The sequence below is a fragment of the Dasypus novemcinctus genome, chromosome 8 (assembly GCF_030445035.2).
Source record: "Dasypus novemcinctus isolate mDasNov1 chromosome 8, mDasNov1.1.hap2, whole genome shotgun sequence".
In the NCBI taxonomy this organism is placed as follows: Eukaryota; Metazoa; Chordata; class Mammalia; order Cingulata; family Dasypodidae; genus Dasypus; species Dasypus novemcinctus.
Window position 1 is genome coordinate 123,496,761 of NC_080680.1, and position 24,496 is coordinate 123,521,256.

The 24,496-nt window shown below is 52.4% G+C and overlaps 1 protein-coding gene across 1 annotated transcript in view; it reads left to right on the forward strand.

Annotated features, from left to right (window-relative positions):
• The window catches only part of GABBR2 (gamma-aminobutyric acid type B receptor subunit 2), a 367,202-nt gene that overhangs the window by 212,129 nt on the left and 130,577 nt on the right, over positions 1–24,496 (forward strand). The window contains exon 7 of the mRNA XM_058302623.1: positions 18,272–18,508. Within this exon, the coding sequence (XP_058158606.1) occupies positions 18,272–18,508 (237 nt within the window). The remainder of the gene's footprint in view (positions 1–18,271; positions 18,509–24,496) is intronic.

A 24,496-nucleotide genomic window follows, 5' to 3' on the forward strand; every position in this document is an offset into this window, starting at 1 on the left:
CCAGAGAGGACAGGCCTTGGGAAAGTGTGCCACAGGCCAGCCGGGCTGCTTCAGACCCGGCTCTGCCACTTACTGGCTCTCTGCCCTTGAACTTGACTTCCCGGACCCTCTGTTTCTTCATCTGTATAACGGGGGTAAAAACATCCCACCCCAGGCTCATCGGGAGGCCGGATGACAGGTTGGGCCGTGGGGTGCCTGGCCTTGCAGTTCTTGGGGATAGGGGAGAGGGTGCAGCTGTCCTGGGGACCCGCAAGCTCCCAAGACCCGTCCTGGTTATCTCAGGGCTGCCCCGAGGACAGGTGGGCTGGCTGTGGAAACGTATCTCGCAAGTCCCCACTCTCCATCTGCACACAGCCGCGGGAAGTGGGGGCGCGCTGTGACGAGGCACGGCGTCCTCCTCGCCCTTCCAGCCCCGGGCACAGCTCCGCACGGCAGTGCACGTGACTCTTTTCCATCTTTCCTGAGCACAGACTGCTCAATTCCCCACCCAATTGAATTGAAAGAGTAAGCTTTATGCAAAAGTAAAATATACATGTTTTTTCATTCATTATTCAAACTCAATCAGGGCCAGCTCGACACAAGTGACTTATTGATTCATCAAAAAATGGGAAATCATTAGGATGCATTTTGTAAACAATTCTTCAGTCCGAGCTGGCATCTGGAAGATTGTGGGGGAAAAAAAAAACACACTCTGGTTATGTTGAAAGAAATATTTTCATATTCAGATCAATGAGTATATATTAAAAAAATTGTTTTGAGTTGCTGAGGAATAAGCAGAAACCACTCATTTTATCTCAGTAAATGTTATTTTTAAAGGTGTCAAAACTTGCAATTTATTAAAAGATATGAGGGCCCGGGGGTACCCCTTATTTTAATCTAAAAATAGTATAAAATAGGAAAAAACAATACAAAGGAAAAAACCCATGAAAACAGATGACGTAAGAACCAAACCAAGAAACTAAAGTGAACCCAAAGGCTTAAATGATTACCCGTGAGATCGAGAAGCTGCGTGGAGCGCCCTCACGGCACCTGAGAAGGGCCTCGAATGTCACGCCAGGATTTTATCCCAGGCGGAGGAGTCTTGCAGAGATGCCGGCGATGCTCGGGAGCGTACTTCAGGAAGGTCACTTTTGCAGGGTTTTGGGGTGGAAATGGTTTGGCATTTGTTACCCCGTTCCCTGGGTCCTGACCTCCTTTTTTCAGCTTTGGGGCTGGTGACGGGCCAGCTCGCCCGTCGCCCTGGGCAGTCCACCGGAACGCCCTCTCACTCAGACCGCGGGAAGCCCGTGGGCCCCCAGGACGGGGGAGGCTGTCGGGCGGCGCCTCAGGTCCCAGCAGACCCCGGCCCGGCTGCGGTCTCGGAGGCAAGAGGCAGCACGTCCTGCCTTCTCAGGCTGCGACGTGACTGAGGGTCCACAGGCGTTTCTGCGGCCGCTTTGCCTCCTGGAACCCGAGGAGGTCCTGGGCCGCCCTGGAGATCCTCTACTCCAGCCGCCTTCAGACCCTTGGATCCTTCCAGCCGCTGAGGACTCACCACTTCCCCAGACAGAGAAGAGCTCTCTTAGGAAGTCCCTTTCCTTTCCCCCTGGTCCCTCTGGCCCTTCCAGGGGCTCCTCTGTCCCATGTAGCTCTTCAGAGATTTGGGGGCGGTGACTGCGTCCCAGGGACATCCCTTCTCCAAACAAAAAAATCTGCCCGCCCCCTGGTTGGAGTCTACAGGCCCAAGCCCAGGACCAGAGGCAAAATTTAAGGGTGTGTGTGGGGGGGGGGCGGGGGGTGCTGAAAATCTCAGTCATCAAGAGAAATAATATTTTATGGCAATATTTTAAATGAAAAGTAATACAGAAAAATTATTATGAATAAGATATCAAAATTGGAAATGAAGACAGGATCTCATTCTACATTTGTAGGACCCACTTCCCTCACCCTCATCCTGGCCTGCAACATGGATTTTGGGGCATTAATTTTTTTTTTTAAATGTCACATTAAAATATATATATTTTTATCTCATCTGAGTTTTCTGGCTCCCACTTAAATTCGGTAGCGGAAGTGAATGCCTCGCTCGCCTCGCCCTATTCCCGGCCCTGCCTCCCCTGCTTGGGCCGTCCTCTGCACCCGCTCTTGTTGAGAATTCTCTCCTGAGCCCGGGGGGCCCAGAGTCAAATGACAGCATTTCTACTTGTGGTCAGACCACAAGTCAGCTTCTCCCCACCCAACCTCTGGAAGTCTGTGCCCCCGGAGAGGATGAGAGATCAAGAGATGACGCCTGAACTTGGCCTTGCGTCATGCATGGCCGCTCGGGGCCACGGTCCTCGCGCCCTGGCTGCCAGGAGATGCCTGTATGTTGGGGTCCCTGGGTACCCACAAAGACAAACACGCCCCTGTAGAACATCAGCAACTAGCCGGGCTCTCGCCAGCCTCCCCATCTTACAGGTGGGGAAACTGAGGGGCAGAGAGGGAGGGGACACACCCGGGTCACCCGGCAGGCGCGGCCGGATCCGGGGCTCCGCGCCCCCTCCCCTCTACCGCGCAGCCCCCTGGACGCGTGTCCGGACCAGCGGCTCCCCCGCGGCGCAGTGGCCCCTGCCCAGCCTCAGTCCCCTCAACTGGAAAGGGGAGCCGGGGCCCCGGTCCCGGCCGCGGCGGCGGCGGGCTGCGCTGCGCGTCTGTCCTGCTGGACCGCGGACCCTGCCAGGAGAAGGGACCCTGTGGGGGAGTCGCGGGATGACGCGCGGCCCTTCCCAGCTGCCATCCGAGGCCCCCCGCGGCCCGGCCCCCGCGGCTGAGGACGCGCAGGAGTCCCTGGTGGGCGGAACGACGAGGGCGACCGCCTGTCCTCTCCGGCCCCCCGGCGGCCCCCGCTCGTGTCCAGAGCTCGCGCCGCCCGAGCGTCAGCTGCGCGGCCGCGGGCACCTGCTTTGCCCTCGGAAGTCCAGCCGCTTCCTCCCCGAGGTCCCTGCGTCACTCCTGCTCCCCAAAAGCGGCTCGGAGGCCTTGGGGAGGTCGACGTCCCCCTGCATTTTTTCAGAGCCCCTCTAGGTCTGTCTCCGCCGGAAGCCCCCCGGTCCCGGGCCTCCTTCGCCCGTCTCTGCCTCTCCGAAAAGGCCCGTCCCCCCGCGCTGTCCCCTGCTGGGCGCGAGCTGGGCCGAGGCTGGAGCCCTGGGGCCGCCCTCCTCCCGCGACACGTCACCCTGGGAGGCGTCTGTCCTGTCTCCTGGGGAGCAGCTTCCGCCCGCCCGCTGCTGTTCAGTCCACATTGTTAGAGCTGGACGAGGCGCACACCCCGCGAGCCTCGGCCAGGGAGCGTGACCGTGGACAGCGGCTCCGCGACCGCGAGCTCGGGGCCGTTAGCAGAGCGCTGCGCTCCAGGGGCACGGGGAGCACCCGGGCAAGGGGGCGGCCCTGGGAGCTGCGCAGTGCAGTGGCCCCTGCCTGCCCGCAGGCGGTTCCTCCTCACTTACCTGCGCGTTGCCTTCCCCGGGAGAAGGAGGGGAGGCGCAGGTGCACACCGGGAGGTGGGCGACGGCGGGCAGGGGAGGAGCGCAGGGGGGGAGAGCTCTGCCGCCTCCGAATCTCGTCCCACCGCTTCCCAGCTGGGCGGCTCTGGCAGGCTGCCGGTCATCGTTTGGGTACCGACATCCGTACCCAAATCACAGCTCGGAGTTTTAACTGGGTATGTGGCCACTCCATTGAAAATTTACGTTTCCCAGCCTCCCTTGCAGCTAGATATGGACAGGGTTCTATGTTCCGGCCAGTGAGATTATATGGCACTTTGGTTAAATGTGGATGAGATGGCTGGAGCTCCCGCAGCTATCTTAGCCCATGAGATGGCCTTGAGAAGGAAACGTGATTCTAAGACAGTGGGGCATAAAGACATGCCTGATTACATTGATGACACTGTGCAGCAAAGCATAGCAGCCCTGCATTGCCTCCCAGGGACAGTTTTCTTCACATGAGAAAGAGACTTCTTTCTCACAGAAGGCACTGACAGTTTGTTTCTTTTCTATTACATGCAGCTGAATACAGTGATACCAGGATTTGTGGCAAGTCATTTAACCTTTCTGCAACTGTTTGTCACCTATAAAACTGGGGTAATAATATCTCTTTCACAGATTCCTAAGGATCAGATGAGTTAACAGAGAAGAAAGTGTCTTGCAGCATTTCAAATACACAGTAGCTGCTTAACAAATTCTATTTCTCTCCATCTTGTATGCTCAGGGGTAGGAGAAAGGAGCCATGAGGTAGATGAAGGATTTAGAGCCCAAGTTAGGTAAGTTGGGGAGTAATTGAAAGACTTGGGATTCCTTTTGAGGTTTTAAATAATTATTTTTATTTAAGTAAAACATACATAACCACCATCCAGGTCAAGACAAGATTTATTAGCCACTGTTGTGCCTGCTCCAGCCCGTACCTGCCACCGATAGGAACCAGTTGCCTATTTTTGAGGTCAAGTAAATGAAATCAAACATATATCCTCTTTTGGGTCTTCCCCCTTTTATACAATATTATGTTAGTGGGGTTCCTTTTTGTTGTTCCACGTGGAAGTCTGTTTATTTTCACTATAGAATAGTATTCTGCTGTATAAATATATCGCAACTTATTTATCCGTTCTAGTGTGAGTGGACGTTTTGATTGTTTACGGTTCGGGCTATTGTCAATAGTGAAGCTAGAATGGTATTTCCCACCTCTTGTGGGACACGTGCACGTTTTCCTCTTGGGTATAAACCTGCAAGTGGAAGGGCAGGGTCAAAGGACAGGCTTGTGTTCCGCTTGGCAGACCCTGCCGAACAGGTTTTTAAACTGGCTGTGTCAGCTCATGCTTCCTCCGGCATGGAGGAGAGTTCCAGTGGCTCCTCACCTTCACCAGCACCTGCTCTAGTTGCTCTTTTTAATTTCAGCCGTCCTGGTCAGGGTGTCATCGTGGGTGTCTTTGCTGTTTTGTTTGCTCTCTGTGTTTCCCTGATGAATAATGTGTTTTCCTAGAGTGTTTGAAACTATTCCTCACGTAGGTTTTGCACAGTTCCTCTTCAGTTTATCCCTAAGTGTTTAATCTTCTTTTGTGTTGCCATGAAGTGGGTTTTCTCTAATGTCATGTCCTCTGATCATCGTTTGTGCATATGGAGCCTATTGGTTTTTGTATGTTCATCTTTTATCCTGCTACTTCCTGAATTCTTTTATGGTCTGATAGTTTCATCATTGACTTATAGGTTTTCCAGGCCTACTGTCATATCACCTGTAAACAGAGATAGTTCTACTCTTTATTCATTATTTTTTTAAAAAAATAATACATTGTATCTACTTTTTTTTAAAAGATTTTATTTTATTTATTTCTCTCCCCTTACCACCCCACCCCCAGTTGTCTGTTCTCTGTGTCCATTTCTGCGTTCTTTGTCTGCTTCTGTTGTCAGCGGCACGGGAATCTGTGTTTCTTTTTGTTGCGTCATCTTGCTACGTCAGCTCTCCGTGTGTGCGGCATCACTCCTGGGCAGGCTGCACTTTCTTTGGTGCTGGGTGGCTCTCCTTACGGGGTGCACTCCTTGCATGTGGGGCTCCCCTATGCGGGGGACACCCCTGCGTGGCACGGCACTCCTTGCACGCATCAGCACTGCGCATGGGCCAGCTGCACATGGGTCAAGGAGGCCCGGGGTTTGAACCGTGGACCTCCCATGTGGTAGACGGACACCCTATCCATTGGGCCAAGTCCGCTTCCCTTTATTCATTCTTATATCTACAGTTAATTTATCTTCTTTGGCTTATAGCTCTAGTATAAGGTGTCTCAGCAGTGGTCTTTATTTCTTGTCATTTCTTGTTTTGTATATTTGTGCTTTCTCTCTTTTTTCTTTATCAAGTTAGCTGGTGATTTGGCTTTTATTCTAAGTTGTTTTTTTTCCCGCAAAGAATCAGTAGTTTGATGAATTAGATTACTGTATTTCTCTACTCTTCCTCATGAATTTCTACTTTTATCTTTATTATTTCCTCCTCATGCTTCCTTTAGCTTACTTTATTATCTTCCTAGTTTTTTATCTTTTCATTTTTATTGCTAAAAGTAGTTAGTACAATCATTGCTAATCATTGCTTTAAATGCATGGGTAGTTTTAGGTGTTTAATGTTTTCACTGTCTGGGTTTTTTTTGTTTTTTTTTTTTAATTCTGAAATTTCAATTTGTATTTCTCCTCTTGCCCAGGAGTTGTTTAATGGATATTTTTAATTTTCCAGGTGAAAGGGTCTTCCGGGGTTTTCTTTTTGGTTGTACATTCTAGTTGTTTGCAATATTTCTACTTTATGGAAATTACCTATGTTTTCTTTGTAACCTAATATATGATCAGTTTTTGAGACCCAACCAGGGGCACTTGAGAAGAATGTGTATTCTCTATTACCAGGGTGAAGAGTTGAATTTATATCCATAAGGTCTACCCTCTTGATGATTTGGGTTAGATCTTCTATCTCCTTATTGACTTTTTGTCCTCTTGACCTGTCTTTCATTAAAGTCTCCTCTCCTTAGTGTATTCTGTCTATGTCTCCTTGCATCTCCTTGTAGTTTTTGTTTGTAGAGGTGGTTACTATGTTATTTGTTCCCTAAGTGTTCCTACGTGTTATTGCGGATTGGGCTTTTAGCTTTAAAATGTGTCCTACTTGGTCAGTTTAAGGAATTTGAGTTGAATTCTACAGTCTGATAACAGGATCACTACTCTTGTTCTCGTTTTCTTTCCACTTGCCTAGTTTACTTTTGTCCATCCCTTTATTTTCAGCTTTTCTGAATCACTTTGTTTTAGGTGTGTTTCTTGTGTTCAGCACATAATTGGGCTTTCTTTTATGAGCAAAATAGAAAATCTTTCTTTCAGTAGATGAGTAAAGCCTGTTCACATTTATTCTTATGACTGGTATGTTTGGTCTCAACTCCATATTTTATAATTATGTGTATTTGTTATATTTGCTATACTTCTTTTTTGATGAGGTATGTTTTCATTTTTCTTTTCTATGAAAAAAATTGGGGGAGTATTTAGGAAGGTTTGTACGTTTGTTTTAATGATTACTTTTGAATTTCTCTCTTGTATAAGTCTTCAATCCCCTGTTATTCCTCTGTTATCTAGTTTATCAGTCTTGGATGGTATCCTCTAACACCCACCTATTGCCTATACAACAATGAGATTTTTCTGATTTTCTCCTTCCCTCTCCCTTCTCCCCCAATTTTCTTGTTGCGTTATTTATGTTTGTCACAATATATAACATACGTGTTTTAGTCTCCCAAGATCCTTATGCCCACATATGTTTAAGTCTTACATGTACATTTGTATATTTAAGAATGTTCACCATCAGTCCTTTTGCTGGAGTTTTTCCCAGGTATCTTTGTGTTGGATGGAGCTCATACTTTAGTAGTTTTCTCAAGAAGGGATGATGGGTACAGAATTCCTTGAAGTTTTTGAATGTTGAAAACTGCTTTTCTATGTGCTAAGTTTGAAGAACAGGTTGGCTAGATATAAAATCCTTAATTCACACTTTGGTTTTTTGTGTTGTTGTTTTTTTAATGCTGCTGCATTGTTACCTGGCTCTGTGTGTATGTTTAGACAAGTTTTATGCTAGTCTAATTCTTCTGCCTTTGTAAATTATTCAAATTTTTTTTCTTGAGGCCTTGAAGATTTTATCTTCATCTTTGAATTTCCAATATTGGATAAGGCTAGAACTGATTACTTTAGGCTAAGTGTCTCAGGTACTTGGTGCCTTCTCAATGTGTAAATTCAGATCTTTTTCTATTTCTGGAATATTTTCTTAAATTATAGTTTTACTATTAGCTCTGCTCCATTACTTTTTTCTTCTTCTTCTTCAAAAACTCCAGTCTCAATTTCAGGGACTCCAATGATTTGTATATGACTCCTTCTTCACCTGCCTTTCACGTCTATTACTTTCTCTCTTTATTTTCTTGTTTATGTCATTGCTATTTTCTTAGTTGTTTTCTTGCCTTTATTCAATGCTGTCAGTTAAATTTTCATTTGAGTCTATTCTCGCTTGTAATTCATTCTTCTTTTCTTAGACAATTTTTTTCTTCTATTTCTCTCCTGAATTCAGTCAACACTTTTTAAAAAATAAACTTAGCTGTGTTTTGTCCGTTTCCGATTTTTATTTTTGAATTTCTGACGCAAGCTGGTTTTAGTAGCCTCAGATGCTTACTTGAGTATATTTAATTCCGTTTGCAGTGCAGGCTTACAGCATTCTACTGCTTCCTGGTTCTTTGGAGGGAAGAATTTTCCTCAGTTGATAAGTGTGAAATCGTTTTCTGGTTTTCTGCAGGAGTTCTCTAAGGATTTTACTTTTCTTGTGTTCGTTTTTATGACATTGGGGGCGTTTCACAAGATTCCGAGTTAAATGGCACAACTGTCCTGTCCACCTAGCATGGCACAGGCGTGTCAGCAGGTGGTTGCTGGCTTATTTTAGTGGTGGGGGAGGAGTTGCGAGCCCTCTGAATTTGTGTTTTCCTCTTTTATGTGGCAGGATCCTCTGTTTTCTACTTTTTCTTTCTAACCCCTTCACTACCTGGCTGCCAAGTGATGCTTCTTCCCTCTTGTTGCCCTTTGCTCCTTCCCCAGAAGCTGTGTACGTGGGAGACCAAACCTTTAACTTGAGCCTGGCTCTGTCCATCGCGAACCCAGCCTTGGACTTAGTGTCTCTCCCTTTAAGTGGCAGGTCGGGCTCTCCGGCGATGGCCGTCCTTCCGATCACAGGTACTTTGAAAAGCTTCCCAGGGGCACGTGGTCTGATCTGTCCAGGTACTTTCTTAGCATCTTCAGCTTTAGGGTGGAGCCGCCTCCCGTCGCCGTTCCGGCCCACCCTCACCCCGCCTGTCCCGCGGTCTCCTCAGCCTGCCGCCCCTCTCCTCAAAGCCCGGCGCCGGGGCTGGGGCAGGGCAAAGCATCAGGGTTTCAGTGCTGGAATTTGTTAGTTTCCCTCTTCCCTGGCAGTTACTTTGCAGCTTTAGCGTCCTCCGTCTTCAGTTAGTGCTGAGAGTGTAGCTTTGTGGAGAGTTTTTGTGACTCTGTAGCTATTTCATATAGTTTGGGGAGGTAAATTCTGCACAGCCCCATTGACTTCAGCCGCCTGGAAGTCCTCTAAATGGGGTTTGTAATGAACAGAAAGTCAAAAAATGTGAATGAAGCCCACCCCGAGGTCAGGAAGACATTGTCCTCTTTTCTTTCAGGACATTTATTGTTTTACTTTTCGTGTTCAGAGGTACGGTCAACCTGGAATTGCTTTTTGCGTGTGGTGCGAGAAGAGCACCAAGCTTTCTCTCCTTGTTTCTACGGATGTCTGCTCGGCACCGCATCCGTTATTAAGAAGCCCTTGTTTTCCCACGTTGTGCTGCCGTGTCGCCGTTGTCCTAGACAAACGCCTGTCAATATGTGGCTCTGTTTCTAGACGTCCTCGTCTCTGCCATTGGTTATTTGTTTATTCTTACACCCAAGCGCCTCTGCCTTAGTTATCCTAACTTCATCCTAAGTCTTGAAAACTGGCAGTGTATATCCTCCATCTTATTTTTTCTTCTTCAGGTCTCAGATATTCTTGTCTCTCTGAATTTCTGTCTACAGTTTTGAATCAGGTTGTCAGCTTACACACATACGTAGACACAAACCTGCTGCAGTTTGTAATGGGATTTTACTGAATCTGTAGGTAGATTTAGGGAGAATTGACATCTTTCCACCCATGATTTTTGTGTGCTTTCATGTAAGTGGTCTATTTTAATTTATCTCAGAAATGTTGTATAAGTTTCTGTATAGAATTCTTGGATTTATTTCTAGGTATTTGATGTAATATGTGCACATTACTATGGGAATACACTCGGGGATGGAATTTCTGAGTCATAGGCTATGCATATGTTCAGCTTTGGTAGATACTGCCAAACCGGTTTCTAAAGTGGTTCCACCTGTTTACACACCCACCAGCAGTGATGGAGAGTTCCAGTGGGTTCTCACCCTCACCAACATTTGGTATTGTCAGCTTTTAATTTTAGCCAGACTGGTGGGTGTGTGGTGGCAATCTCATTTTAATTTTAATTTGCATTTCCCTGATGGCTAACCAAGTTGAGCATCTTTTCACATATTTATTGGCCTTTTTGATATCTTTTTTGCAAATTACCTATTCAAATCTTTTGCCCGTTTTCCTATTGGATTCTTTATCTTTTTCTTATTGATTTGTAGAAATTCTTTTTTATAATCTGGATATGAATCCTTTGCCAGTTATATGTATTACTTACATTGTCTCCCATTCTGTGGCTTGCCTTTTTACTCTGTTGGTGTGTTTTGATGAACAGAAATTCTTAATCTCAGTGTAGTCCAATTTGTCAGTCTTTTTCTTTAGAATGAATATATGAATCATGTTTGAGAAATCTTTGCCCAACCTTAAGTTATGAGGGTATTTTCCTATCTTGTCTTTAGAAGTTTTGTTTACTTTCATATTTGTATATAGAATCTGCATGGAATTGTTTTTGTGTGTGGTCTGGGATAGTATCAAGATTCATTTTTTTTTTCCCATGTAAAGAACCAGTTGATTCAAGACCATTTATTGAAAAATCCATCTTCCATCCTTTCCTCCTGTGCTACCTTGTCACCTTTGCCATAAATCCAGATCACTATAGTTTGGGTCTATGTGGCCGTTTTAGATTATTTTACGAATCCCCTAGAGACAAAGATCATGTTTTTAAGCTAATCTATTCCTGTGGGTGTTATACCATTTGATTGCATTAAATTCCATTGAGGCCCCTTTGATTAGATTACTTGATAAGATCGATTTAGGGCTTTTGATTAGACCGTGTCAGTGAGGCGTGACTCAGGTTGGATCTCTGCCCTCTTGCTGGGTCTGATGTAAACAGATGCACACAGAAAGACAGACAAGCACACACAGAGAAAGGAAGCTGCCGTATTTGATCCTGCCCTGTGAGAAAGGACTAGAGGATCGCACGAAGCCCCCAGGAGTCTGGACCCATGAATCAGCTCAGAAGAGACAAGCCCCGTGCCTGGGAGCTGACAGCTGAGTTCCGGGAGCCAGGCTCCGAGAGTCGTGGATTCTGGAGCAGAAGTTAGAAACCTTGGCCAAGACTGGTGGCCGTGTTCACCACATGCAACTGGCTTGGGTGAGAAAGCATCTCTGATGGTGCCTGGCTTGGATATTTCATGACCTTGGAACTGTAAGCTTTTACCCCAGATAAACCCCCTTTATAAAAGCCTGCCCATTTCTGGTGCTTTGCATCAGCAGCCCTTTGGCAAACTAAAACAGTCTGTTTCAGGACTTTAGATTCTTTACCATTCGTTTTTTGCCTATTCCACTCTGCCTTAATTACCGAAGCTTTGTAATAAGACCTGACACCCAAGAATATAAGTTCTTCATCTTTGTCCTTCTTTAAGATTTTCTTGGATATTCTTGGCCCTGATGTCATTTTTCATTTGGATCTATTCACATATTTACACTTGCCATTGCCCGTCATTCCTTGCTGCATTTCTGTGCTTCTATTTATGATCTTTCTTCTTGGTTTTTCTTTTAGTGTGGAGCTTCTGGAGACAAATTTTCTGCTTTTTGTCTGAAATTTTCTTTATTTCATCTTCAATTTTGAGGGATTTATCAACTGGGAATAGAATTTTAGGTTGTCTTTTACTTTCTTTCAACACTTTAAAGATGTCATTTCATTATCTTCTAGTTTCCACTGTTTCTATTAAGTCAGCTGCTAATTTATTGCTGTTCTTTTGAAAGTAATGTATCTTTTTGCCTCTGACTGGTTTTACAATTTTCTCTTTACTTTGGTCTTCAGAAATTTTACCATACTGTGCTAAAGTGAGGTTTTCTTTGTTTCTATCCTGATTCGAGTTCACAGAGCTTCACAGAATTTCATGAATCTGTGGATTGATGTTTGTTTGGGTAAACTTCTAGGATAGTATCGCGTTCAATGTTGCTTCTGCTCATTCTCTCTTCCCTCTCCTTTTAGGACACCTGGAAATACACCGATATTATTACTTTTCAGCATCTTTCATATATGTCTCATACTCATTTCTTATTTCCTTTCATTTCTCCCTCTCTTTGCTTTGATCTTAATATATACTACTAATCTGTCTTCCATTTCACTCACCTGTCTTCCTTCTATCTAAGATGCTGCTTCATCCATCTGCTGAGTTCTTAATTTTAGTTGTATGGGTTTTTTTTTCCTCAATTTCCATTTTATTCTTTCCCCCACTTCTTCTCTGGTGGTATTCTGCATCTTTTGATTTATTTTCTTGAGCATATAAGCATTGCTACTTAAAGTTTTATGTCTACTAACGCCAAGATTTGGATAATCTATGGGTCTGCATCTATTGCTTGTTTTTTCTTTTTTCTTCCTTTCTGGTTTTTTGTTGATTTGTGGGTTGTTGTTTTTGTGGTTTTTTTGGGGGGTGGGGGGTAGGGGGTTCCTGTCTCCTGATATACCTGGTAAATTTCAATTACATGTATTTGTATATGAAACACTGTAGAGGTTCCAGATGGTGTGCTCTCTCTCCAGGGAAGCTTTATTTCTGTTCAAGCAAGGAGTTAATCCACTCGAGAGTTGAGATGGTTCCAGGCTTGGTTCTGGCTTTTTGAGGCCAGGTCTATTTTGCTCTGCCCTTATTCCTAGGATTCGGCCCTTCGGTGCTCTCCACTGAAATCCTGGGGTGCTACTGACCCAGGACTCCAGTCTGACCACCAGGCTCCCTTTTTCTGTGGTTTCCTTTCCTCTGGGATCTTGCTCCGCAGGTCTTGCTCTCTTGATAGTCCCCCCAGCTGCTGTCTCCCCACCCTTGAGGGACTGCTGGACGCTGTGAGCCACTGCTCTTTCTTCTTTTTGCCTTGCACCTCTTACACATCATCAGATGCCTCGAGGGGGAGCCAGCAGAGAATGTTGGGCCCACCACAGAGCGTTTCTTTCCTCTCCAGGATCTTGTGTCCTTGAGTCCTGGCTGCCGTGACTGCTCCCTGATGCCTTTAGACAGCTATTTTTATATATCATTCTGCTTTCTAATTGTTCTTCACGGGCGCATTGGTTTGATTCAAGATACTTCTCCATAATCAGAGTGGAAGTCTGAGCTGAGACTACTGAGCGTAAGAGATGGGGAGAGCACCCCAAGGGCGGAGAGGAGACACGTCCCTGCATTGAGCTCTCGGAAGGGCTGTTACAGAGAAGAGGGAGCGAAAATGTTCAGCGTGGCTTTGCAGGAAGACGTGGCCAGCTGCATACAAGTTATAGGGAAGCAGATGCAAACTTCCTATCAGGAATAAGTCTCAGGGCATTCCATAAATGGAAGGCTCTGCCTTGAGAGGTCGTGTACTCCCCAACAGTGGAGAAGGCCAAGAAGAGACTTGACAAATGTCTGGCATCTGCTAAGGAGAAAATCCAACAATCAGATTATCGGAGGGCTTAGCCAGGTGTTACCAGCTGGGACTGCTTGAAATTATCTGAGAAGATTTTCTTAAAATACAGATGCCTAAGTGAATGCACAGACTAAAACAAAATTTCTGGAGCTAGGGCCCTGGCATCTGTATCTTTAACAAGCTCCCAGGTGATTCTGACACAGATGATCGGATTAGCGGATAGGAACCAGTGGGCTAAAGAGCCCCTGATGCCTTCCAGATGAGACTGTGACTCCAGCATCCCACGAGCCACGTTAGAGAGGAACTCCCAGTTTTGTCTCTGTTGTGGGCGGTCAGAGACTTGGAAGGGGATGGATCCTTCTCCTCTTCCTCTCTTCAGTCCACGAAAGCAGGATTTAGCTCGGTTCTGTTGGAATGACAGAAAGTTTAGTCATATTGTGGGTGAGTGCGCTTGTGTGGGCTAGCCTGGGAACCTGACCATTATTTATAACTTGGTCTCTGTGGGAAAATGTATTCCAAGTTCCAACAACTGCCCTTCAAAAATATGCTGGAGCACAACCTGTCAGTCATTGGGGACTGTCTATATAAAGCTCTTCTCACAGGAACTTAGCATCTCATGATAAACTTGACCTCCGAGGATGAGTAATTTTAATCAGCTTTCCATGTCAGCGTTCCCATGAAAGAAATTCTTCCACCTGGAGTAATTGTAGGTCTGCTTTAGGGACGACTGTTACTTTTTCTCAGATAATTGGGAGACAGTTTCTTCCTGCTGTCAGTGTTTTGCCCACGGGAGATGGATGCTGACCTCACCTGGGCACAGTGAGGAGTGGCCTGGGCACAGCGACAGTGACAGTGTGACAGAGCCACAATGACACCTTCTCGCGGGCTCACGAAGACAGGGAGGCAATGGGGTCGCCTTGCCGGGCGTGGCTGCCCCTGGCTCCCACGGAGCGAGGGAGGCAGCAGTATTCCCAGGCTGCTGCTCTCCCCGCCCTGGGAAGAGGAACAGTTTTATGAGAGAGAAAACCACACGGGGCGCATGTAAACATATATAGAAGGTCTTCCTTGGCCCAAGGTCAAGTCAGGTCAGCAGCATGATCTTAGTCCCCAGTGTCGCCCCAAAACATACAAAACAAAAGTGGTCATCAAGGAAGTTCAGAACTCCCCGTCAGTTCTGTCCTGGCGAGATCCCCGGGGGAGCATTTGCCTCAACGCTGGACCTTCCCCCTTTAAAGCACCCTGGAGCCTCGACGGGCGCCCCAGTGGCGGGCCTGGGTGGGGAGGAGGCCGAGAATGTCTTCTCCATGCAGTCATGGGTGTGAGCAAACAGGCCTCAAAAGCCCCGGGGGGGAGTGCAAAGGAGCAGAATCCAAGAGGGCGAGAGAAGTCAAAGAGGCCTCCCTCCTTTTATCCTTAAAGCAATTACTTAGAGAAATACATGTTTGAATCCCTGTTTAAAACTTTTCAAAGAACCGGTAGTTTAATGAACAACCAGAAATACATCCATATCTCATTTAAAAATCAAAGAAAATGAAGAACGAATGAATGAATTCAAAGACAGTATGGCCAAACACTAAAGGATGAGAAAATGACAAGGATGCATTAGAAGACAACTTTTAAAAATGGAAATGTCACCAGAGCACTGCGGTACAAAGAGGGAACTCACCTAAGAAATAGAAATTGCCGCTCGATATTTGAAAGGAGCTCACCCGAATCCTTAATCAGAGAAATGCAAAATAAAATTGAAGGACGATACACTTTCTAACCTAATAAGCTGGCAGTGATTTACAAATTTTAAATGCCTGTTGTTGTCAAGGCTATAGGGAAAGGTGCCTGGTGGGCTATCACTTTATATTTGGGAAGAGCAATTTGGTCCTCTATCTGTGAAAATAGTGTTTCAGTTTTTATACTTCCGGGCATTTAGTCTGAAAAAAATAACTCTCGGTTGTGGATTCAAAAAGTTGAGCTACAAGGCTGCTTCTGACAGTCTTATTAATTGGAAAAAACTAGAAACAACCTAATGCCCAATAATCGGGGATTAGGGGAGTACAGGCAGGGCGTCCATGGCTGGGGGACCGCTGGCCGTGCCAGCAGAGGCGTGGGATCTCCAGGGCACCCGGGCTGGCAGCTGTGCGGGCGGGGGTGGAACCACCGCTGCTCCCCTCGCGGACGTTGTCTGTCCATAACAAGGGCTGGCACCCGGGCAGCCCCGGCCAGGTCCTGGACGCTGGGCCGGGCACTTGGCACACCTCTTCTCACTGACCCCTCCCGGCCACCCAGCAAGGGAAGGACACGGAGACCCAGAGAAGCTGGGGTCCTGCCCCAGGGCACAGAGTTGGCAGATCACCAGCGCAGCCAGAGCACCGCCTGCCCCTTCCAGACCTCTCCCGACTCGGGCTCCTCCTGACGAGGGGTCTTGTAGACCACCGGGGCCAGCCTCACGTGCAGATGGGAACGCAGAGGCCCAGAAAGGCCTTGGCAGCTATTCGTCTGAGTTCTGGGGCCTCGCGGAGCTGACTTCTAGGGGAAGGGAGGAGTGGAACAGCGGCGCCGAAGACCTCATGTTAATCCCAGCCAGGAAAACGGCGGCGCCTGCTCCGTGCAGTCAAGAGGATTGAAACCCGCGCGGAGCACGCCCGGGGCGGGGGGTTTCTAGAGGGGACAGGGTCAGGGAAGTGGCACGTGGAAATTTGAATCCAGTGATACGCCAAGAGCCAGGGGAGCTGCCTTCCAGCCGAGGAAGCCATTTCTGCTGCCGACGCCCTGGACAGGCCCACGGAGCGCGGGAAGGCTGAAGGGCGAGGGCTCCTGCGGGCGTCCCTCCCGCTCCCGGGTCTGTCCCTGGAGCTGCGGGCACAGAGCACCACAGGGTCTGAGCCCGGGAGCTCTCCGACCTCGGGGGAGGAGGCGGCACGTCTGAAGCGGGGTGCTGCTCGGCCCCGCCCCTGCTGCAGGCTGGGGCGCCCGAGGGCCCCGGGGTTCTGGGCTCGCGTGCCCCTCCTCTCCCTCTGTCGGCTCCTGGTGGTGCCAAATTCCCCTCCCTCTGAGGACACCAGGCCTCCCCGCCGCGCCGACAAGGGGCTGGCACCCGCGGGACCTGGGCGGGACCCGGGCGTGCCTTGCGTGGCGGCCCCGCGGGTGTGGACGTCCCGAGGACCCGCTGCGTGTTTAAACCACGGGGGGACCGGCGGCGGCCGGGCAGGCGGCGCCTCTGGGGAAACGTGAGCTGGGAGAAGACTGGAACAAACGGGCGCGGAACGTGTGCGGGACTCCAGCCACGTTGGCCCAGGGACCTGGCACACCCGACCCGTGCGGAGGGACCCCACCCTGCTGACGCCTGGACCCAAGGGCCTCTCGGCCCGCGGGCGCCCACCCCAGGACCGCCCGGCCTCGGATGGCCTCGCTGCACCCACCTCGGCGGGAGACCTGGCCCCAGCGTGCGGTTCAGACGCCAGCTGAGCCCTCGGACTCCAAAGCGGGCTGGGTGATGGGGCTGGTGACACACTCACATACACTCATCACACTCACACACACTTTCACACACACCTACATAAACTCACATACTCTCACGCTCATTTATACACACACATTCACGCACACCCATATCCTCTCACATACATAATCTCACAACACTTACACTTACGCACACACATACTCCACACTCATACACTCTCACTTATACACATACTTAGACACACACACACTCATGTACATATTCACTCACACACATATACACTCTCACGCTGTGTGATCTCAGTGAACTCCCTTAACCTCTCTGTGCCTCAGGCTGGAAACGGTGGAGGAGGCGTGTGCGACCCTCTCTCGGTATAAAATGACAGTGAGTCAATGATTTCTCTGTGTGATTGGTCCCCAAGGAGGGTTTTTCCAAAAACTAAGCCGTGGGCTCTGTGGACGTTCCTGGAAGGAGTCCCCAGGTGCTCTGAGAACAAGCAGCCGGCGGGATGAGTTTCCCTTTGACTGTCTAAGCTCCAAGGGCTGGAAGGAAGGGCCGTTCATTGCTTTGTGCCGCCACCAGGGCGTTCTTATCGCCAGCCGCGTGCTTCCTGGAATCCCGCTCGTTGTGTAGACGGGTCGTTTTCTTTGAGGCGAAGCTCCTCGCACACACGGCTGTGCTGTAAGGAGGGGACGGGCGGGGGGCACGGGCGGTGGGCTCGGGACCCCCCTTCCTGTGGGCAGCGGCCTGCCAGACCCCACACCTGTCGAGGGCCCCACTCGGACTCCACGAGGTGCCCTCTGCGGCCTGCGCACCCCCACTTCTAGGCCGCACCCTGACTGCTAGCCCCCCTTCTGGAACAATCCGGGGAGCCAGTTCCTGGGGGGTGGGGGGTAGGCTGCGCCTCTGGGGAGGCCGAGGGGCTGCGATGCCGGGGAGGAGGGGGTGGGTGGCGCTGGGCCGCGGGACAGACCCAGTGGGAAGAAGACGGGGTGGGGGGCGTGGCGAGCGGGGCCAGCCCCCCTGTGCTGCTGAGGCCCCCAAAGCCCCGGGGAGCCCGAGGGTTCTGAAGTCAAGCCTGGCTCGTGGCGGAGGGTAGAAAATACTTGACGCAACAGCGCGCTGGCTTTACCTAGGAGCCGGGCGTTTAGACGCGGGGCGTGCGGCCTGCCCTGTGGCTCCGGGCCATGCAGCTGGCACCTGGCGAGGCGCTCTCGTCCCCCGCCTTGCGGGACGGCGGGGAGCACGTCCAGGCCGGCCGCTCGCCAGCCGTGGGGCCCCAGGCCCGTCCACCCCTCGAGGCTTGCCTTCTGCTCCGTAAAATGGGGACAGGGAGCGTGACGTGTGGCCGAGCGCGGTCCCCGCCCCGCGGGCCCGACGGCGTGGCCCCCTCCGCCCCGCGCCCCCCGTCCCCACAGGCCGTAACCCGGCGCCCCCCGCCCCTGCCTCTTGCAGACCCCGCAGCAGTACGAGAGGGAGTACAACAGCAAGCGGTCGGGCGTGGGCCCCAGCAAGTTCCACGGCTACGCCTACGACGGCATCTGGGTGATCGCCAGGACGCTGCACCGGGCCCTGGAGACGCTGCACGCCGGCAGCCGCCACCAGCGCGTGCAGGACTTCAACTACTCGGACCACGCGCTGGGCAGGACCATCCTCAACGCCATGAACGAGACCAACTTCTTCGGGGTCACGGTCAGTCCCGCCTCCTGGCTCCGTTATCCTTGGGGTCCCTGGGACGCCTCCTGGCCGGGGGAGGGGACACCTGGGGGACACGCCCCGCCACGGGCGGCCTGGGCCCCGGAATCCCCTGGTTCTGGTGGGCGCGGCGTGTGGCGGCGAGGGCGTGGCGGGCACGCCCTTGGCGCGCCGGGGACACGCTGCCTGGCCACTCCTGGGCTAGAAGGGCGCAGCGCGGGGATTCACCAGGGGGGCAAGGCAGGGGCGGCAGGAGCTGTGGGGCCGCAGACAGGCCCGAATCTGGACAAAACTGGGAATGCCTGGCAGAGTGGCGCAGAGATTAGCCGTTACGACTTAAGGGTGGCTGATGTTGTGGCGTGGCGACCGCCCCGGCCTCCTCTTTCTCATCTGGGACACGGGGATGATGCGATCCACCTTGCAGGGAAGGTGGGGGAATTAGCAAATCATAATAGCGGATATTTCCCGAGTGCTTATAATGTGCTGGATGCGGGGCTTAGGCACGCTGTGTGTGGATTAGACTCACTAATCTGGGCCCAATGTGAGGCACACAGCCGGCGCTCCATAAATGCAGCTATGTGACTGTTGGGGATGCTCTCTGCCTCCTTGGGCCCTCCGTGAGAAGTGGGGGCTGTCACCACCTCCACGGGAAGTGAGGAGCTGGGGCTCGGAGCGTTGAAGTCCGACAACCGACTGGAGGCCGAGCTGGGATTTGAACCCGGATCGTGCCCTTGACCTCCGCGTCACACCGCCTTTGGGTGGTGGATTCGAGCAGGAGTTGATGTTTCTGTTTCTCGTGATGACCTTCTGTCACCAGCTCTGCCCTCAGAAATTTGGAGAAATGTGTCTAAAGTAGCGGTTACGTGGGCCAAAGCGTCATTTAGACTCGGCCTGCTGGGGGCTCCGGCGCGTCTCTTACTTGTTCCCATGTGTCCGGGCGTGCGCTGAGCCGTGCCTTGTGGGTTCGCCGGGCTACAGCCTGTGTGGACTCCAACGGGAGAAAGTGGGGCTCACTGCCCTGGACTAGAGGTCCAGAGGCTGGGGTGAGCCCGGGGCACAAAGGAGCAGCGGGCAGCAGAAGGCCCCGAGGGATTTCTGTGACCTTGGGTGAGACAGTCAAGGCAGCCTCCCTGGAAGAGGTGGCATTTGAGCTGCACCTGGAGTGGCGGGTGGGAGTTAGACGTGCAGAGAGGGGGCGAGCAGCCTGGCCAGGAGCCTGGGGAGCAGGGCACGTTGGCAGAGGTGCGTGCCTGGTGGTGGGGAGGGCTGGGGGAGCCAGCGGTTTGTCTGGAAACTTGGGAAGGTGGAAGATGAGGCTGGAAAGGTAAGTGGAGGCCAAACAGGAGGGACAAGCTTGACGGCCTTGACGCTCTCCAGGGGCCAGCGGTTCTCAAAGTGTGGTCCCCAGAGCAGCAGCAGCGCCTGGAAGCTCGTCAGGAGTGCGACTTCCCCAGCCCCGCCCCGCCCCAGGCTTATTGATGGCGAATGGGGGGGCATGTGGTTTAACAAGCGCTCCAGGAGACCCTCGTACTCACGAGGGTGTGGGAGCCACTGCCTTGGAGTGCGGAACGCCTGCGCTTTGCTAATAAGGATTAGTCTAGTGGCACATCGCAGTTTAGTTCTATCAAGTCTCAGGAACGCGGTCTCAGCCCACCCTGAACCAGGGCTCTGGGGAAATGCAGGGTCAGGTGCCTCTGAGCCCCCAGCCCCGCTTTCGTCAGCCGATCAGTGTCGCCTGTTTCGTATGTGTTTCCGTTTAAAGACGCCTTATTTGACATACAGGGTTGATCTGTTAACACGGACTCAGGGCCCACAGCTGACTCGGCTGCGGCGAGTCCTCCTGAAGCGTGCGTTTCCTCCGTAAGGCCCGCTTAGGAACGCTGGACCGCACTTCAGCGCTACACGTGGGGCCGTGCGGATCCGCGGCATCACCACCCACAAGCGCAAAAGCGCGAGAAGCACGACCCTGGACACACGGCGACCAGCACACCTGTGCACAGCAGGAGCTGATGAGAAGGCGGAGCGCCGCCCTGCTCCACCTCGGCTGGGAAAGTGTGGCTCAGGTCGTCACTGTTCTCGGCGTGTCCGTGACTGGCCGTGAAAGCCCTGCACGGGCTGCTGATGGGGCCTCAAGTGAATTTAGGGAGTGGGCGAGTTCACAGGCAGGCCTCCAGGAATAACGAGGGGTGCCCGCAGACCTCCAGAGTCGCTGAGGAGAGCCAGCTGGCATGAAGGCTAGGGGCTCTGTGCAGCTATCTGCAAGTCCATTTTTAGAGCCTAAAGTCAGAATGGAAACTTCAACAGCTTTCCTCAGACCAGTGGTTTAAAAAATTTTTTTTAATTCTCAGAATACCCTGTAATAACAGCACAGATGAAAGAAGGTCCCGACTGGCCTGGGTGGGGGCCCGCACAGCCTCACCTCTGCACGGCCCGCTACCACCCACCCAGCAGCCCTGGGGACCCCTCCCCCAAAAGGCTCTGCAGAGCAGGGTCCCCAAACACCCGAGTCCTTTCCCCTCCTTGCACACATTCAGGGCTGAGACCCAGGGAAGGGCGGGGTTTTCCCGGGGCCCCGTGGATAGCTGTGGCCGAGCTCTTTCAAACAGGGGTGCGCTTCTCCAGGGCGTCTTTTGCCTCGAATTGTTTCGTTTCATAGCGTGACTTCAGAGAATCTCACTTTCCTAGAGCTGGGATAACAAAGTGCCACGAAAAGGGCGACTTGAAACCACGCAAGTACACGGTCTCGCACCTGGGGCCCCAGGGCTCAAAGTGGGGGGGGAGCGCCCCCCTCGCCTCGCTCCCCTCCCGGGGGTCTGCCAGCGGCCTTGGGCTTTGCCGTCCGCTCCGTCGTCACTGGCCTTCTCCTGGTGTCTGTCTGTCTGTCTCCCCCCGACCCCCGTAGGGTCACGGGTGAGGCCCCCCACTCCAGGGCGCCCTCATGCTAACTTGCCCAGCTCATCTGGAGGGACCCCATGTCCAAATAAGGCGGCTTTCAGAGGGGATTCGACCTCGAGAGTTTCTTTGGGGGGAGCGCTGATTCAACCCAAAAGAGCCTCCGGAGCGGGAACGGATGGGAGACGCCACAGACCCCGGGAAGGTGGGCGCGTCTCCAAGCCCGCCCGCTCGCGTCCCACCGGCGGCCGGGATGGAGCCCACCGTGACCAAAGTTAAGCGCCGCCCCCCCGAGCCGAATGGCGCGCGGTCCTTCCTCGATGGGCCGTTGGGGACTGGCCCGACACGCTCGCCCCGGCTCGAAGGCGAGTTGCTCTTGGTGGGAAATTCCTCGACAGGTATCTACACCTGCTCCCGCGGGCGCCTCACGCTCCAGCGGCTGTCAGGGCAGAAAGCGGACCTCACAGCTCCCCACCTTCACCCCTCCGCGTCCCGCCTGCGCGTCCGAGGCCCCGCGCGGGAAGGTGGCGAGTTCAAATCGCGGGAGAGGTGGTGCGGCCTGGCCGGGACGAGAGCCGTCCCCGTTGGCACAGCGCCACCGGCCGGGCGGCCTGCCGGGGTCGTTGTCCCATAGTCCTGGGGGCTGGAAGTCTGACCGCCAGGTGTGGGCGGGGCCTCGCCTCCTCTGAAAGGACAGACGCCTCGCCACGCCCTCCCCCCCCCCCCCCCCCCCCCCCGCTTCCAGGGCGTTCTTGGCTCGTGGCGGCTTCACTCAGTCTCGCTCCTTCGCATGTCCCGCCCCCCAGTTCCCTCTACGCATAAGGACACCTGTCCTACTGGACTAGGACCCGCCCTCTTCCTGTGTGTGCTCCTCTTAGCCCAAAGCATCTTCACAGGTCCTGTTTCCAAAGGCGGGTGCATTCGCGGGTCCCGGGCTTACAACCTGGTCCTGTCATTTTGGGGACACAGGTCAAGCCTGGCTTTCCCTGGCTCGCCCCGCCCTCACCACCGACAAAGGCCCCTCTAATAGGGGATTGCAAGAGCAGAACCGCCCTGGGCTCCGGACTCCCTCCCTCGCCCTCGCCTTTGTCGCCCTTTAATGTGAGCTGGCCACTGGATCGTGGGCAGGTTTCATTAAAACTGTCTTCTGGTCAGAGAAAAATGACGGCTGCTGACAAAATAAAAAAGTGTCTTGTGGTCTAAGGAGACCGCAGAAGGCCAAGTTCAGCCGTGAATAAAGACTTAGAAGGGAAAGGAGCAAGGTGAGGTGGAGATGGATGGAGCCGCGGCCGTGTGCTGCAGGGCTCTCATCACGCAGCACGCACAGTGTCCCTTCTCCACCCTCAGGCCGGCACGCTGGGCCGCCCTCATTCAGCTTGTTTACTCTACGGAAAATCGGTTAAACACGTTAAATTAATTATATCTGTGACTCAATTGCCATTGATTCAGTACCCACGCTCTCTGCTGGGAGCTGGGCCTCTGCCTCCCGCCTGCCAGGCTGAAGGCAGAATCTCCCGCAGGCTCCCCAGGGTGGGGCCAAGCTCGGTTTCATCTTCCCAGGGGTCCCCTGCTGGGTCCCCTTCTCAGGGAGCGCCCTGAAGTGGGATTCGGGGTCCCCACCTGCACTCGGACTCTGACTCAGAGAATCCCCTTTGCCGCAGGTGACCCCCTCTGACTCAGAGAATCCCCTTTGCCGCAGGTGACCAGGGCTTGGGACCCAGCGGGCAGGGCCACCCAGGGCAGCCGTTCCCAAGCTTCCCTGTGCATGGCAAGCTCCCGGGAGCTGCGGGAAAACTCAGCTTCCCGGGCGCACCCCAGCGCTTCTGGTTCGGTGGCTCTGTGGTCCGGGCGGGGGGCCCACCTTCTTAAAACGAGCTGAGGGTTCTCAGCCACCTCGAGCGCTGCTGCACACCCTCGCGCGCCCGTTGTTGAACCGGCCCGGTGAACGCGCTCCTGCCTGCATTCACTCGTCTGCGGGTCCAGTCCAGACCCTGTTCCAGGCTCCGGAAGTACAGAGAGGAACGGCCCCTGGGCTTGGCCCTCGAGGGCTCCCCGTCTGGGAGGCAGACTGGGAGAGGAGTGACCGCTGGGCAGAATGCCAGGCCCGCCCCAGGCCCCCGGAAGGAGAGCTCCACCTGGCCTAGGGGAGTGAAGCCCGCGGAGACGCCCTCCACCGCCCCACGCGTCAGAGCGCAGCGCAGCGCGGCCTATGGCGAGGTGTGCGTCCCGTCGGCCCTTGTGCTGGGCCCCGGGCCGGGGGGGAGGATGGAAGGCCAGGCGCCCGCGCCATCCGCAGCACTCAAGCCAGGCCCCGGGCTTCAAAAGAGGCCTCTGCTGGGAAGCGGCCGTGGCGCCATCAGCTGGGCTCCCGTCTACCCTACGGGAGGCCCTGGGTTCGCGTCCCGGGGCCTCCTTGTGAAGGCAGAGCTGGCCCGGGTGCCACGGAGAGCTGGCGCAGCAAGATGACGCGACAAAAGGGAGACAAGCAGATACAGAAAAAACACACAGCGAATGGACGCAAAGAAGAGACAGCAAAAAGAAAAGGAACAAGCTGCAAGGGGGGAATAAAACAAATAAATCTTTAAAAAATCAACACAAGAGATGCAAAGCTCAATAAAATGAGATATGTCTGTATTCATTTCTTTGTGCAGTATTACATTTGTGCTGCTTAGGATTGCCTTCCCAAGACGCACTAAACTCCACGACAGAGGCGTGAACCCTTCCGAACAGGCTTGCGGACGTTTGCTAAGCACCCGGGTGAAAAACCAGTGTCTCGATTTCCTTTGTGTGATCCTTTTTTAAAAATTCTTCCCAATTTCCAGGCTCTTAAAACAAGGGTGATGTCCCAGATCTCAAAGTGGACAAAGCCTTTGGGTATCTGGGACCTGAGCCGAGCAGGCAGGAACCCCGGGCTGCCCCTCCTGGTAAACGTCTCTCCTGAATTGTCTTAAAAAGATGCCATGTTTTGCTTGGGATGCCAACGGCGGAGGCTAAATTAAGAGAATCTGGTTTTGCCCCACTATGAAATGGCAATGCGTGTGGTCTTTCTCCCAGGAGGCTGCTCGTGGTGTGTACGTCGGGTTTGGGCAAGGC